The 16,972-nt window shown below is 45.3% G+C and overlaps 1 protein-coding gene across 1 annotated transcript in view; it reads right to left on the bottom strand.

Annotated features, from left to right (window-relative positions):
• MARCHF10 (membrane associated ring-CH-type finger 10) overlaps positions 1-16,972 on the bottom strand; it is an 88,670-nt gene that overhangs the window by 62,006 nt on the left and 9,692 nt on the right. The window contains exon 3 of the mRNA XM_067717060.1: positions 10,996-11,115. Within this exon, the coding sequence (XP_067573161.1) occupies positions 10,996-11,115 (120 nt within the window). The remainder of the gene's footprint in view (positions 1-10,995; positions 11,116-16,972) is intronic.

Consider the following 16,972-nt stretch of genomic DNA (forward strand, 5'->3'; position numbering starts at 1 on the left):
GACTCAGCGCCGAGAAGGAGGAGAAGCCAGGAGAACGTGGCTTCGCAGAAGCGCGGGGGACGCAGCATTTTGAGGACAGTGGAGTGGCCAGGCGAGCTAAAGCTGCTGAGAGGTGCAGCGCAGTGAGGACTGCAAGAGACTCCCTGCATCGCAGACGTGGAAGGCATCTGACGAAGAGCCGTTTCTGTGGAATGACGTGTGTGGCAGCCAGATTGCAGTGGTTGCGTTGTGAGTAGGAGGTGGGGAAACTGAGTCAGTCAGCGTAAATGATTCTTTTGAGAGCTTTGTGAGGGAGAAGCAGTAAGTGCAGGGGATGGGGGCTCAGGGAAGGTCTCTTCTGTTGTTCTCTTAAGATTTTTGGTAGGAAACCTTGGATCGTGATTAAATACTGATGGGAAGGGAAGGCTCTGGTACAGAGTTGGAGACGCAGGAACGGAAGGGACAATGGATGGAATGAGGGTCCTGAGCAGAGATGGAAGGGTTGCTAACTGGGTGGGAATGAGGGGAGGGGGGTGCAGAGGGAAAGGGGTGGATGGGCTGGGCAGCAGAGAGCTGAGGGAGCTTCCACGTGAGGACCACTGTGGATTCGGGTGGAAGAGAGGAGGGATTGGGGAAAGGGAAGAAGGCTTGAAGTGGAAGGGACAGTTGACCAGGGAAACTGGGCAGCATCGAAGAGTTGCAGGAGGTTAGTGGCCGTGACCTTCCAGGGGCACCATTTTTCAAGGTTGGGTGATTTTTTTCCGGCAGTCACCAGTGGTATGGGTGCAGACCCAGAGACCGTGGATGGGCAGGATTTGGCCAGAGAGGTGTGTCAACAAAACAAAGGGCAAGGGAAGTGTTAAGAGGATCAAGCACAGAACATAGGCTGCTTGGGAAGGGAAAGGTTGGTACAGAGGGGACAATGAAAGGACAAAGGGAGAGGAACCAAGGGACCAGAGGTTATTCATTACTATATCCCCATACCACCCAACACAGTGTCTTGGACACCAGTGCTTTATAATTCCTTAACAAATAAAGCAATTGTTGTTGTCAACAAAAGAAGGTTTTAGGGTGAAATGCTGTATTTATAGGTTATGTTTAATGCGAGTATGCCCCTGAATAATCATGTCTTGCAACTGACTGAAAAAATTTTAAATTTTGATATCTGAATTTTAATAGGTTTTTAACAAGTTTCTTGGTTTTAAAAAGCAATTAGAACCATTTTTTTTAAGTAGGGGATTTTAATAAGATGTTGTAAGCTGAAATATACAGCACTACATAAAATGCGAAAAAAGCCACTTTATCATAATCTTCACTCATGCAATTTCTGAGCTGCTGAGTCTAATTAACACGGGGAACTCTTGGGGTCAGAGGTCAACATTGCCCGGCACCGGCGATTTCACTGAGCTGGGATGACAATTGGTGTTTGTCTCGCTGGGCCGAGTGGCAGAATCACCCCGTGGAAGGATTGACTCTAGGCTGTCCTGCTTATCTGTTCAAAAGGCAGGACGACATTCTGGAAGCAGCTGCAATTTAAACTGACAGTTGCCCCATTTTCCTGCCATGCCCTATTTTAAAATTACCTAGTGGAACTCAGGCAAAGCACAGAAACGGAGGAGAAAGGAAGCACTGCCGGCTTTGCCCAGACCAATTATCACTCGTTTGTGCCATTTACTGCTGTGAAAGGCTTCTAGGACCCTGGTTTGCCCAGGGGCCTGCACCCCAGGTCTTCCAGTTACTCTATAATATGATCACAAAGGAAACCTTCAGTTCAGTCTGGTGAGTTACCTGGTGGGACATTTAAGCACACCAAGATGACCTCTTATAAAGTGCAAGTGAGTCCTGGGTCAACTTTGGGCTGTTCTGAGTTTCCTCTGTCCACGGAGAGCTGCTTCTGTCTCTGTGTTCTTGCCCACCTGTGACAAAAGGAACTTACCCAGAGCTTTAAGGAAGCCACCTGTCGCTTTGCGGAGTGGTAGGCCAGGAAAAGAACGTTCTCTTTAGCCAGTCACCCTGGTTGCCACCGATGAGGAGGTGGTTTCCAAATGGTTGATTGCGGTTTCAGCCTTCAGACCCAAACTGGCCATTGCACGTTGGCGGTCTCAGCAAACCACTCTCTTCTTGATGATTTCAAGCCAGGCCAGCGTCTGCCCACCACTCGTGGTAACGGTACCCCTTTCTTCTCTCGCTCGAGGCAGGGTCCTGCTCTGGCGGTTGTGGTTACACTGCTATGATTTCAACATGTGCACATTCCTAAAACATTCCTGTGACTGGCAGTCATCAAACATTCATGGAACTCCTAGTGTGTGGTGGAAAAAAGAGCAACTAAGCCCGTGTGCCACAACTACTGAGCCTGCGCTCTAGAGCCCATGAACCACAACTACGGAGCCCGCGTGCCACAACTACTGAAGCCTGTGTGCCTAGAGCCCACGCTCCGCAACAAGAGAAGCCACCGCGATGAGAAGACCGTGCAACACAACTAGAGATAGCCCGCGCGCAGCAACGAAGACCTAACACAGCCAAAAATAAATAAATAAAAATTAAAAAAAAAAAGAACTTTCTAACAACTAGTGTGTCTAAAACTGCAATGGGTGACTAGACTAAATGTCCTTCAAGGTCCCTTTCCTGTGCTGTGAACCTATGATTTAAAAAAAAAACAAAAAAAATGTGTTCTTCATCTACACCATCCACACGCTCCTGCCCGTGCACATGCGGGCCGCGGTACTCAGTGGGGTGCTCCTGTCTGCCCCTCACCTGGCCATCGCCCTGTGCACCAACGCCCGGGACTGGTTCCCGCTCAAGCAGTTCTAGAGGCTGGAAGTCCAAGATCAAGGTGCCAGCAGATTTGGTTTCTGGAAGAGTCTGGAAGTGAGTGCTGAAGAATGAAGTCTCAGAGAGCTGTTGGTGGGGAGGTGACCTGCCCAACAAGACAGCAGGTCCTAGAGAATGCCACCCTCTGAGGGACAGCATCATCTCTGCTTCCAGGCCCCCTGCACCATCTCTTCCTTCCTTCTGTCCCTCCATCTCCCTTGCCCTGTGCCCTCCCTGGGCACCTCACCTGGGTCCTGCCTTATAACTTCCTGCCCCTGGGTGGGGCCTTTGTCTCAGACTTTTTTTAATATGAAACATGGCAAAGTAGAGAGAATAATAATAAACTCCTATATACCCATCATTCAGATTCGAAAATTGGCATGATTTTTCGCACATTTACTTCATTTATTCTTTTTTCCTCTTGCTGAAATCTATTAAAGCAAATTCCAACCATCAAAAAAGAGCAATAACCAGTGCCTGCGCCTGAGTGGCTCCCAGCCTAAGGATGAGACAGACAGGAAGACGTATCCTAAGATGGGCTTGAGCCCAGATGGTGTTCTGGGGAATACAAAGGAGGGACGAAAACAAAGCCACCTGACCCCCAGGAGCAGCTCTGGAAGCTCTTCCCAGAGGAAGTGTCCTCAGAATTGAGGGTCAGGCCATCCAGGGCCTTGAGAGCCATCAAACACTTTGCTAAGGTGTTTGAACTTGATCCCAAAGACATGGGGAACCACTAGAGAGCTTTTAATAGAGGAGTGGCATGATCCAGTTTGCTTCTAGACGGATCCACTCATAATGCTGCCTGGGAGACTGGCTGGAAGGGGTGAGGTGAAGACAAAACGGTCAGGAAAATGGCTCCCACAAGAATCCAGGCAAAAAAAAAAAAAAGACAGGGCCCTGCAAAGGGAGGTGCTGGTGGACAGATTCAAGAGAGAGGAGGGAAGACGGTCTAACTCTGGTGTCTGACGGCCGTGAAGTTGTGAAGGGGCAACAGAAGGAGGCGTCTGAGATAATCTCCAGAATTCCGGTCTGGGCAGCAGTGAATTCAGGAAGAGGAACCAATCTGAGGGGAGAAGACAATGGATTCAGCCTCTTGAGTCTGAGGGGGTGGTGGGACAGGCCAAGGAGGACAGACCAACAGCTAAAATGGAAAACAAACTCCAACAAAAATTCCCAACAAACCGTGGGCTGCACTTTCTGCCTCCCTGACGTCCGTGTTGGGCTCGAGATGCTGGGTGTGGAGCTGCATTGTGACTCAGGTGCACCTCGAGGGCATGGAATCTGAGCTAGAGTCGAGGGGGCGGCGGTGACCACGCCTGGCCAGGTGTTAGGGATGACTCACAGCCTCCCAGGTGGGGCCCCCCCACCCCCGCCCCGGCAGTCAGAGCCAGCATGCATGTGTGTGACCTGCCTCATTTTCACACGGGCCCGGGGCCAGAACGACGGGAGGCCCGGCCCACGGGGAGTCTGACAATGGACAGGTGGAAGTTAGAGAAAATTAAAAGTGTGAGTCACAGAACGCATATGCCGTGTGCTAAGCTGGCTGCTTCCGTGACACCATCAGGGGTGTTGGTAGGTTGACACTGACAGATTAATGGGAGAACAAACAGCTCCCCAAGAGCGGTTTGAAAGAGGAGAAGCTGCAGGTTTCACAGGCAGGAGAGGCTGGAGAGGCAGGTAATGAAAGGAGACATGCAAATATACCCAAGTTGGAGGAAAACACCAAATGCAAAGCGAGCCAGCCTTCGCGGACACCTGACTCAGCAACGGAGAGCAAACGTTTGCAAGGAGCTGCGGTGGGCAAAAGCATTGTAGTGCGGAGTACGCGAGGACGGTTTCTGGGAAACAAAACCCCTTGCTGGCCCGTGGGATCTTGTCTTGTTTCATCTTTTGGACTTGACCATAAACAGGAGCAGTGCTGTCCTATAGAATTTTCTTCAGTGTTGGAAATGTCCTATATGGCAGCCATGGGCCACATGTGGCTCCTGAGCCTGGAACTGCATTTAAAATGTTATTTTAATTAAATAGTCCCACGTGGCTAGTGGCCGCTGTACTGGACAGCACAGTTTTAGGCTTTTGCTGCCCTGGTGTAGGAATGCACTTTCTGACTTTTTAAGCCACTGCAGATTACTTGAAGAAGCTTTATTTTTCATTTCAACCTCCAACGTTTGTGTGGATGGTCACGAACAAAACAATTAAGATGTTTATGTTGGGTAACCGCCTTCACACTTAAGCTTGCCTTGCCTTCTGGGAGGTTCGGGCGATCTCACGGACGTAAGCATCCTGCTGAGCCAGGCCTGGGGCAGAGCCGGCTGCTGCTGGTGGCAGGTTAGCCGCCTCCTTCCAGTGTAACGCTGGGTCCCGGTGACCTGGAATCTAAACGTTTAGCCGCCCGGTTGCTGCTCGTGAAAGGATGACAATCCTATTCCTATTATCCGAGCGAACCGTGCTCTTGAAAAACTGAGGGCTGGTCCCCACCTTCTTTGCCAAATATAGTGACCACATGTCCTCGGTCCTTGAGATTTGTGCTCTTGGAAGTGGCCCGTCCAGCAAGGATGCAGGATCTTGGAAGATGAGAAGGGGCCATGATGACTTTCTTCATTGAAGGTTGCTGTCCCCCAAGTCCTGGGCTAATCAGTTTCATCATTTTCTCTGGGGAAATTGGGGGTCCTGGCCCTTCTCTGTGAAGTCTTTTTTTTTTTGTTAAATTCAATTTCTTTTTAAAAATATTTTTATTTTTGAACTTATTTTTATTATGTAATTTTGGTTGCGTTGGATCTTCATTGCTGCACGCAGGCTTTCTCTAGTTGCGGCAAGCGAGGGCTACTCTTCATCGCGGTGCACGGGCTTCTCATTGGGGTGGCTTCTCTTGTTGCGGAGCATGGGCTCTAGGCTCAGGGGCTTCAGTAGTTGTGGCACGTGGGCTCTAGAGCGCAGGGCTCAGTAGTTGTGGTGCACGGGCTTAGTTGCTCCGCAGCATGTGGGTTATTCCCAGACCAGGGATCGAACCCGTGTCCCCCGTATTGGCAGGTGGATTCTTAACCACTGCGCCACCAGGGAAGTCCCCTCTGTGAAGTTTTGAGAGGTCAAAATATCCTGGTGCCCCTGGCACCACAGCAGGCTCCTCTGGGCCAGCAGTGTACCGGGGACACTGTTTCCTGTTCATACTGAGAGACTGCTTTGCTTTTTAATGTACTAAATCACCCAAGGTGTAGTTGGTTCTGTAGAGCTGCTGTTTATTTCCCTGTTAAATTCTAATTTGATTAAACAGCTCACAAGGTTGTAGGTAACTTTGAAAAGGGTGTGAAATTAAGTTGCTACGTTAGGTTAGCTCTTTGAAATGTGGCCTGAGATGGGGCTGAGAGGAAGGAAGGTATTCTAGAAGCCTCAGGAGCTGCTCCTCTGTCGACAAGTGTTGGAACATCATTTGCAAGCATAGCTGGACACCAAGGCAACTTCTAATGAATCTAATGTTAGTGTGACACTTGAGCATCTCACATGTTCTCACAATGATCCTATGAGATAATAGCATAATAATAAGGATCTCCTTGATGGGAAATTGAAGTACTTAGAAGTAAAGTGCTTTGTCCGAATTCACACTGTAATGAGGGACACTGTAATGAGGGAGCCCTTGATGATAAGTGTTCTTTGTACTGTGTCACACGACTAGCTTAAATGCATTTAAGAGGTGCTGCTTTATTATTTTTTGTTTTGTAATTTTTAAAACTTGAAGTACAGTTGATTTACAATGTTGTATTAATTTCTTCTGTACAGCAAAGTGATTCAGTTATACATATATATATTATTTTTTGATATTCTTTTCCATTATGGTTTATCATATGATATTGAATATAGTTCCCTGTGCTATACAGTAGGACCTTGTTGTTGATCCATTCTATTTTGTGTGTGTGTGTGTGTGTGTGTGTTGCATGCTTTTGTGGGGTTTTTTTTGTGTGTATGTTTTTACTAATGATTTTTTTTTAACTTTTTATTTTATATTGGAGTATAGTTGATTAACAATGTAGTGATAGTTTCGGGTGTACAGCAAAGTGATTTAGTTACACATATACATGTACCTATTCTTTTTCAAATCCTTTTCCCATTTAGGTTGTTACATAATATTGAACAGTAGGTTATACAGTAGGTCCCTGTGTTATACAGAAGGTCCTGTGTTATACAGTAGGTCCTTGTTGGTTATCCATTTAAAATATAGCAGTGTGTATATCCATTCTATTTATAAAAGCTTACATCAGCTAACCCCAACCTCCCACTCCATCCCTCCCCCAAGCCCCTCCCCTTTGGTAACCACAAGTCTGTTCTTTATGTCCCTGAGTCTGTTTCTATTTCAGTTCATTTGTGTCATATTTTAGATTCCATGTATAAGTGATATCATATGGTATTTGTCTTTCTCTTTCTGACTTACTTCACTTCTATGATAATCTCTAGTTGCATCCATCTTGCTGCAAATGGCATTATTTCATTCTTTTTTATGGCTGAGTAATAGTCCATTGTATGTATGTATCACATCCTCTTTGTCCATTCATCTGTCGATGGACATTTAGGTTGTTTCCATGTCTTGGCTATTGTGAATAGTGCTGCTATGGACATAGGGGTGCGTGTATCTTTCTGAATTATAGTTTTGTCTGGATATATGCCCAGGAGTGGGATTGCTGGATCATATGGTTATTCTATTTTTAGTTTTATGAGGAACATCCATAGTGTTCTGCATAGTGGCTGCACCAACTTACATTCCCACCAACAACGTATATGGGAGGATTCCCTTTTCTAGGAGGTGATGCTTTAAAGAACCCCTCAGCACAGGCTTGGTAGTGATTGCTTTATCTTGGCGTTTGATTGAACACAATCTCTGCATAACCAGCGGTTAAAGCCACGGGTTGGAGTGAGGAGGTTGTGCCATAAGGGAGGGGCTACCATGTTAACTGTGCATTTATCTGGGGATCTGCCCACCCCCAGGCAGGTGTTTAGAAATGGCATCTTGATACTGGATCTATTCCTTGATGGTAAATGCCTCACTTTTTCCAGGCCCATCAGCATTGTGATGGTCTAAGACTGGGTTAAGGAATGAACAAGTGATGGAAGTTGCAATACAAGTGTCAAAATTTGGTGGTAGCATGCTTCACATCGTGATTGTACAGTGGGAAAATTTCCATGGATTAAGCAATCCACTGTCACACAACCCACTCAGTCAGGGAATGAACTTGCCTTCTCAAATCAGGGATAAAATGTTCTTTTGAGTTTTCAGCCACAGCAATTTCTAGAAGGAAAATACTCAGGGAAATGTTCCCTAGGTAAGAGGGCTTGGGTTGGGTTTACACTGTCTCATTGGACTCTATCTTTCTCCTGCCACTTTCTGATTGACCGAGGATCTTTTGCAGCTCTAGTGCCTGATGTGACATTCCATACACTAAGCTCTGGAAATTGCATCAGTCCGGCCTGGGTTCTCCTTTGGGAGGTGCTAGCATTCTTTTTTTTTTTTTTCTTAATATTTATTTATTTATTTGGCTGCGCCGGGTCCTAGTTGTGGCGTGTGGGCTCTTAGTTGTGGCATGCATGTGGGATCTAGTTCCCTGGCCAGAGATCGAACCCGCGCCCCCTGCATTGGGAGCACAGAGTCTTAATCACTGGACCACCAGGGAAGTCCTGGTGCCAGCGTTCTTATCCTGGGAAACTAGCTCTAGGATCTCCCTGGCCTTGGGGACCCTGTAGAAAGAGGTTTCATAAATTCTGCGTTCCCTCAGGATTTGATACAGAGCAGGGCAGCCCCAGATTATGAAGGTTTAAGAACAACCAGATTTTCACAGAATTTGGGTGGGGGTCCAAACCTGGGAGGAGAAATCTTCAAACTAGCCCATGATTGTGGGAGTTGAAGATTTCTGGGCTCTGGTTTGAATGTCATAAGGGCTCTCTGGCGTCACTCGTACCAGGCAAAAGTCGAAGGATTGAGTGAGGAGGGATTGGGATTATAAGCACACAGTCCTGGTGGCTGTTGACAAGGATGCGTTCCATGACACTTCCCCTCACCCTGACCTTCCTGCACTTTTGTATCCGGAGGCAAAATCCTCCAGTATCCCCCAAAGAATATCTGTAACACAGGGAGCAAAGCAGAGGTGAAATTCACTGTGGAAAATTCTAATCTTGTCACTCTTCTTGATAGAGAAGGTGCAACTTGGAAGTTACTTGTACAGTCAGTACCCAAACCCTTGGGATAGCATCATCTGGAAAAAATCGAGAGTATCAAGTAATGTTGTTCCAAGTTCTCCGACAAACTGAGGTGCGGTGACATAAAGCAAACATGAAAAATCCTGTTCGCGTGCTTTAGAAATTGCCAGTTTTATGCACTTTACCACATATTTTTGTCTTTATTTCATAATTACTTTTATATGTACAGCTGCATCCTTTTTTAGATGTGGTCTGAGTGTTTTGCAATGATGCCTTAGAGAATGAGTAATTTGTGTAGCATGAAGAAGGGAACTACAGGAATCTGTCACCAGTTTGTCCCCTAAACACAGTTTGTGGAGAGGAGCGTGAACCTTCAAGTTCTAGAATATCCCAAATGCATGAGTGTTGCCATGCGAAATGGCCAAGACTCTGCCTATGAGTCTTTGCATGAAAACAGAAGAACCCAGCTGCCCATTTGTTCAGTAATTCCAAACGAGGAATATGGCTTCATGCTACTGTTTGACTGAAATTACATTTTTTTTCATCTGTCCTTGATTTTTGTTTCTAAGTGCAAAACTGTGAGAATTTATCTTAATGCTAAAAATGTGTTGTTCGAGCCAAACTAGATTTGAGTTTTGGATTAATCTCACTCCCTAAGTTTAATCAGCAGCAGGCATTATATTTAGTCCTTGGCTAACATGAAAAGATGCAGGCAATGTGTTCTTCTCAGCGCTGCCGATATTGTGAGATAGTCTCTTTCACCTTCAGGCTTTAGGTGGAGTATTTTATTGTGTGATTTTATGTTCCTCAATAGGGAATATAGATCTCTCCCAGGGATACATCCATAAACATCAACCACTGATGTTTTTAAGGTGTCCTTCGAACATGAAATAACCACCATGTGAACATCCTAGGTTAAAGAAGAAACCCCAACAAGAACTTGATTGATATCAGGTATCCAGGATCTATCTTGAGGATCCACACCAGTGATAGAAAAGAGAGTCCGTCCTCTAGAGTATATTTCAGGCATAAAACATTAAATAAGAATTCATAAAAGGCATATTACTCATCTTAATTTGCCATACTAACAACGATTGTTGAATGCAGCTTGCGGTATTCAGTGCTTACGTAGGATAAGTAAAACTCTTACAAGGATAAGATCTTAAACATGAAATATGATCCTATAGCTCAGGGGTTCAGAGCACCCTCTCAGGGGTCAGACTGCCTAGAAAGAAAACTCTACTCCACCACATACCGGCTGTGAAATCTTAAGTAAAGTTTCTTAACTTTTCTAGGGCTCAGTTTTCTCATCTGTAAAATGAGGCAAATATATAGAGATTTATGAGAATTAAATAAGGTAATAGGTATAAAGTGCCTAGCACGGTACTGGAACATTGTAATCACTCAAGTAACGGTAACTACTCCTACTGTAATCATCATTTTCATATTGTTCTCATATTATACTGATCTTATTATTTATTATTATCATCCAGACAAAAATATTTGAACAATTTCTAGTTATTACATGATGCAATTATTACTGCATTTTACTCTATTTGAAATAAAAACTATACTAAGCAATGCAATGGGTAAGACTATAAGCCTACATATATATATATACACATATATGTCTATATTAATATAGACAGATCAGGTAGGCATAGATATAGGTATATAGATACATTATGATGCAGTGCTTTAGAAGGCCCGGTGCTTCCGACTTTTAAAATCAAAGAATTGCAGCATTTCTGATTTGGGTGGTACCTCAGAGACCATCTCCATTGGTCTACAGGAGAGAAGAGTGAGGCCCAGCCAGGGGGAAGGGGGAAGGTCACACAGCAGAGGAGGGGCAGGGGTGGCACCCAGGGCGAGAGCTCCTGCCCCTGCCTCTCCCTACCCTGCCCTTTAAGATTCTTCAGCATCTCCTCTTGGGGCTGGCTTTTTCCTAAGTCAGTTACACACACACACAAAGACACACACACAGACACCCTACAGCAAAAGAATGTCTCCCAGCATTCTAAGTACCTGTTTGGAAGATGACCCACTTGAAAACCGGGATCTCTCAAAATTTGTCTCTTGTCCCCAAAACTGATCTCGTTTCTTCCCATTTGGGTCTCTTCTGTATTCCTGTCGTCTCAGACAAGCCTGCAGAACAAAAAAAAGATGTTTCTTTGGTTTAGGTCCACAACTAGCTTTGAGAACTTTATACTTAATTCCTGTTGTGAGGAACATGCAATACAGGCGTCCATCTCTAAGTGTTCATCAACACCTGTTACCAGGTGTGAAGACACTCACCCAGGCATCACTCCCTCCTCCCTTTGCCCAAAATGTCAGGTCAGAAAATATTAGTCACTGCCTTAATAAATTCAAACAACAGACATACTAAGAGGCATTTTGTTAAGTACTTACCCGACAATTGCCTTCTTAAGGAAGTACCCAATACACTGCGTTTATTTCTCTTTCTGTTCTCTTTCTCTCTTTTTTAAATTGAAGTATAGTTGATTTACAATGTTGTGTTAGTTTCAGGTGTATAGCAAAGTAATTCAGTTATACATACATATACATGTGTGTATGTATATACGTATTCTTTTTCAGATTCTTTGCCCATATAGGTTATTACAAAATATTGAATATAGTCCCCTGAGCTATATAGTAGGTCCTTGTTGGTTATCTATTTTATATATAGTTGTGTGTATATGTTAATCCCAAACTCCTAGTTTATCCCTCCCCCTTTCCCCTTTGATAACCATAAGTCTGTTTTCTATGTCTGTGGGTCTATTTCTGTTTTGTAGATAAGTTTATTCGTATCTTTTTTTAGATTCCGCATATCAGTGATGTCATGCTATTTGTCTTTCTCTATCTGGCTTAATTCACTTTCTTTTTTTTAAATATTTATGTATTTATTTGGTTGCACTGGGTCTTAGTTATGGCTCCTTAGTTGCAGCTTGCTGGCTTCTTAGTTGTGGCATGTGAACTCTAAGTTGTGGCATGCCTGTGGGATCTAGTTCCCTGACCAGGGATCGAACCCGGGCCCCCTGCATTGGGAGTGCGGAGTCCTATCCACTGTGCCACCAGGGAAGTCCCTGGCTTAATTCACTTTCAACTGATATTTCAAATACTCCAAAATAGCAAAACTTCTTGCAGCATTTCTATAGATCCAACGACTGAACTCACCTTTGTCCTACCAGGGCCAAATTACCCACTGTAAAGAAGTACAGTGTAAAGACGGACACTATTGTTCTCAACTAGGCCCGCCATCTCCCTCTTCCTGCCTGTGTTGAGAAAGGAAAGACTCCTTCTCCATCTTTTTCCCTCTGTTAGAAAATGCATCTCCTTCCTTGATGTAGAAGGACTTGCCAGAATTTCACGGCCAAGGAGAAAGCCAATATTCTGCTACAAGGTTAAGAGTAGAAATGACCTGATATTAATAAAACATTTACCACTTGGACTTGGGAACAGTGAATCAGTTACCTGCAGCTAGTGGAATCCTGGATTCCCAAGAGAAAGGTGCTGTTTCACCCCACCTTGTTTGGAAAGGGAGAGCACCCCAAAATGGTGGCGTTCTTTTTCCCCTTGGGTTTATTTTCAAAAACGATGCCATATAGACAGCAACCCATTTTAATAATCCTGGATAGTGTTTGTTTTAATAAATAGGAAGTCCCCCCCCCCCCGCCCAATGCTGAATAGTAGTAACTATAATAAATAAGTTACACAAACAGACACCAAATAATAGAATAAACCAAGGTAAAACTAAAGAGAGCCAGCTGGAGAGTTTAATGGAGTTCAACTAAATGTGGGCCTCTTTTTTCTTATTCCTTTACGATGACTTCAGATTGGAGCTCCCTGTTGAGGGGGGAGCTCTGGCCTGGAGTACAGTATTGTTTCCTGGAGCCACAGATGTCTCTGTTATCCTAACCCACTTGTATTAAAGGCACGAGAAGAAAACGCTGATGGGCTGAAAGTGGAGGAGCCTGTTAGCTATTGCACGCAGGACCGAGGCAGACTTGGTGGGATGAACAGAATTCCTGTGGGCGGAGTGTTTTTTGAAACTTCTCTCCAAGAATGCATGCAACTTAAGTATTTCTTTACCAAAAGGGGAGGAGGAATAGAATGGTTTGCAACGTTGAAAAAAAACATGTTTTTCCCCTCTGATTCCTTATCCTTCCTCTCGCAGAGGACCAGGAGAAGAAACCAGTGGCAAGGTAGGTACTTCCTAATTTTTATCTTGAAACAGCCAAGCAATCTTTCCGTGTAAATCAAACGTTAGCCCTCTCCAAGTTATTGCTTCGCTGAGAAGGAACACGGGGACAGAGCCAAGTTCGGACTTCCAGTCCTAGAAACAGCAAGAACCTAGCCATACCTCCCCCCGCACCCCCGTCAGGGGCTGGTTTTCTTGTTATTTGTAAAGTGAATGACGTTTTTGGTGTTTTTGATGCTGGTTTTGTTTCTGCTTGGAGGGTCCTGAAGGGACAGGGGCAGAGGCCCCTGAAATCCACAGGAAGGGGAGAAGGAGCAGATTTGTAATTCATCATCACCAGGGGCTCCCCTTACTCTGGAACTTTATTTCCCTTTCAATTTCACGTGTCTGGAGCTAGATTGCTATAAATAAGTTTCTGTTCATGTGACAAAACTGGCCGAGTCTTGAAACGGGAGGCTTCAAGTAACTTCTTCTTCCTTCTTTCTGCGGAGAATCGGGGCTTCCTCCTTTCGCGTCGCGCCCCCCAAGCCCGTCCCTCTGACTGCAGTGCTCGCGGTCAGGCTGCCTTCTGTGCAGAAGCTACCACTGTAGGGCAGAACACGGAATGTGCGTCTATGCCTGTGGGGGATGACATGGGTTTTGTGACTCACCGTAACTCAGTACGGGTAAACACGACAAACCACAGCTCTGCCACTTTCTAGCGTTGTGACCTTGGGCAGGCTGACTAACTCCATGGATTCTTGCTTCCCTCCTCTGTGAGAGGGAGATGCCTCTGTGCTGCAAGATTGCCGGGAGAGCATGAGGCACTGTTGGTAAGATGCTTAGCAGAGTGACCGGCTCGCGGTGAGAGTTCAATAAAACTGTTCAATAAAACTCATCATCATGACCATCATCACCACCACCATCACCATCATCAGGCTTTAACTGTTGTTTCCAATCCCATTTCTTGGTTTACTCCCTTTTCTAAACTCAGCCTTTGCTAAATAATGCGATTCTGATCTTGGTTGTGGAAGAAAAAAGACTTGAAGTTCATCCTTGTTTTTCTGAAGGCCCGACGGCGACATAAAATAAAACCCATTTGAACACATTTGATAGTCTAGAAAATCATCCTGAAACTCCAAGTGTAATCTTTCTCTCTAGCTTTCAGTGGACATTAATGGCTAAATTTCGCCACAAGTTACATAAACACATTTGACGGAAAGAAGGGGAAGAAAAGCTATGCAGCATGAACACCCTTGAAGACATATAGCCAAATTCTGAGATGTCGTATAATTATGTACTAGTTACCAGATTCTGAAATAGCATGTAATATGCCAAATAAGTATCTCCTCTTGTTTTCTTCAAACGGGCCCCACCCAACCACTGAAAGGAGTAGCATCAGAATAATTCAGGGTGGGTTTAACCTTCCTCTCCTGCCACTAGCAGACAGACCTATAAAGTCACTGCTAATTTGGTACCTACCAACCCATAGCATATTTGAGGCTATAGCAGGCATAGTGTATACAGGAGGTTTCCAAGGGCCTCAACCTGAGTCAGTTCATTAAAAGCAAGTCCATCTCAGGAAGGCATGTGTGGCAAATGTCTGTGATTTGGGAGTCATACCTGGTTAGTAGGTCTTACACTATTTGTACACCCTGAAACAGGGAATCCCTTGCACATCGCTGGGCTGCTCGTGAAAGCTGGGATGTCCACGAGTAACCGGCCAAGCTCATCAATGGCCCAAGCTTTCAATATCCATTCAGTGCAAACTCTACCTTAGCAATAATCTAAATACACAAAGGTCGTATATGGACCAAGTTACTGAGGGGTCATTAAAGACATGCAATTCTTAAACCCCAACTTTAAATCTTTTCTGGAACAAGGCAAGGGACAGAGTCAATAATATAACTCATTGCTGTTCCCGTCAAAGTAATCGTTTCTGTGGGTTTCTATATACTTAATTCGACAATCCTCAGAACATATGAAAGACAACCATATTTATCTTTGCAGACCTTGTGGTGAGTGGTTTTGAAAATGCTCAGTGAAGGTGGATTTAACTTTGAGGATTAGTTACAAGTCAGCTGGATCTATGTCTGATAAACAGAGTTGGTGGTCAAGTTCGGTAACGCTGGCTTTCATCAATGACAAGGCATTCGGTTCGACAGAGGAGAGTGAGACTCTGTCCCTGCCCTTAGGAAGCTGCAGTCCAGTTTGATAGGAAAACACACAAAAGACAATTTCAATACAATTTCATCAGCAATGAAAAAGAGGTATGAAAAGGGTGCTTTGGTATTGGACCGATGGAAACGTTCTAAAATCAGGTGATGGCAATGATGGCAAATTTGGTCAATTTAAACTTAAAACAGGTGAACTTTATGCTATGTAAATTATACCTCAATAAGGGTTTTTGTTTTTGTTTTTTAAAGAGGGTGCTATGGGAATACAGAGGTTCCCTTTAGTTCTAAGTTAAAACTATGGTCTTAGGACTTCCCTGGTGGCACAGTGGTTAAGATTCCATGCTCCCAGTGCAGGGGAGCCTGGGTTTGATCCCTGGTCAGGGAACTAGATCCCGCATGCCACAACTAAAGGAGCCTGTAAGCTGCAACTAAAGGAGCCTGGCTGCCGCAACTAAGACCCGGTGCAAACAAATAAATATTAAAACAAACGAACAAACAACTATGGTCTTCACCACCCTTGTTGAGAGAGTAGGGAAGAGGGAAGAGGAGGTTAGAGAAGTGGTCGAGGATTGGACTGGTCTTGCTGTGGTTCTTGGTCGGGGACACACCTCTACGTGAGAGAAACAACCGAATCACGTAGTTTGCATTTCACATAAATTTCAGTCTGAAAGGCGGCAAGGCTGGAGGCCGGGAGGCCAGTTATGAGGACATTGTAATAGTCTTGGAGCTGAACTATGGACATTGCAACCAGGGCGATGGCCATAGGATGAGAAGGGAGGCACGAGCTCATGAGGTTTTAGGTCAACTCAGCAGGACTTGGTAGCTGGGGGATATGGGTGGTGAGGGCGAGGAAGGAGTCAGGGAAGGCTTGGGTCACTGTCTTCAGAGAGGGGCTACAGAAGAGGATGGCAGGGGATGGACACATGGAGTCCAACTGTGGACACGCTGAATTCAATGTGCCCATGTGACACCCAGATGGAACCATACAGCAAGCAGGTGTGCATGGGATTCTGACACTTTGAGAAGACACAGGATTACAAGTCATCAGTATGATGTGGTGGTTACAAACATAGGAGGGGATGAGATGGGCCACAGGCATTGTGAATTAGGAGAAAATTGGGCTGATGGAAAGCTCGGGGAATTAACCTGTGAGGGGCAGGGAGAGGAATGTGAGTGATACAGGAGGAAAACCAGGAGAGTGCGATGTGAGAAAGCCAGAGAAGTAATGTTGCGAGAGGGAAAGAGTAATGGCGCCAAATGCAGGTAAAGCTTCAGGAAACAAAGACTACAAAGGCGTCTGCTGAATTTCGCTACTGACCTCGGCGAGCACCGTTCCAGGGGAGGCGAGGAGACCGCCAGGCTGCAGCAGGTGAGGGCATGAATGGGATGGCGGGGCGGAGTGGAGACAGAAGTGTAGCTGACTGTTTGGGGACATCTGAAGGCTGGAAAGTGCCAGGGCTGTGGCTAGAAAAGGACACATTGTCCACAGACAGCTTTGTTCTCTTGTTCTCAGTGTGAGAGAGAGTTGAGCATGTTTGTGGGCTGAGCCAGTAAGAAGAGAAATTCCAAGGATGCAGCAGAGAGGTCCATGGATGGAGAGGGGCTGGAGACAGAGGGGCATGGACCAGGATCTCAAGTCCGGCACCAG

Source organism: Pseudorca crassidens, chromosome 19 (genome assembly GCF_039906515.1).
Source record: "Pseudorca crassidens isolate mPseCra1 chromosome 19, mPseCra1.hap1, whole genome shotgun sequence".
NCBI classification, from domain to species: Eukaryota; Metazoa; Chordata; class Mammalia; order Artiodactyla; family Delphinidae; genus Pseudorca; species Pseudorca crassidens.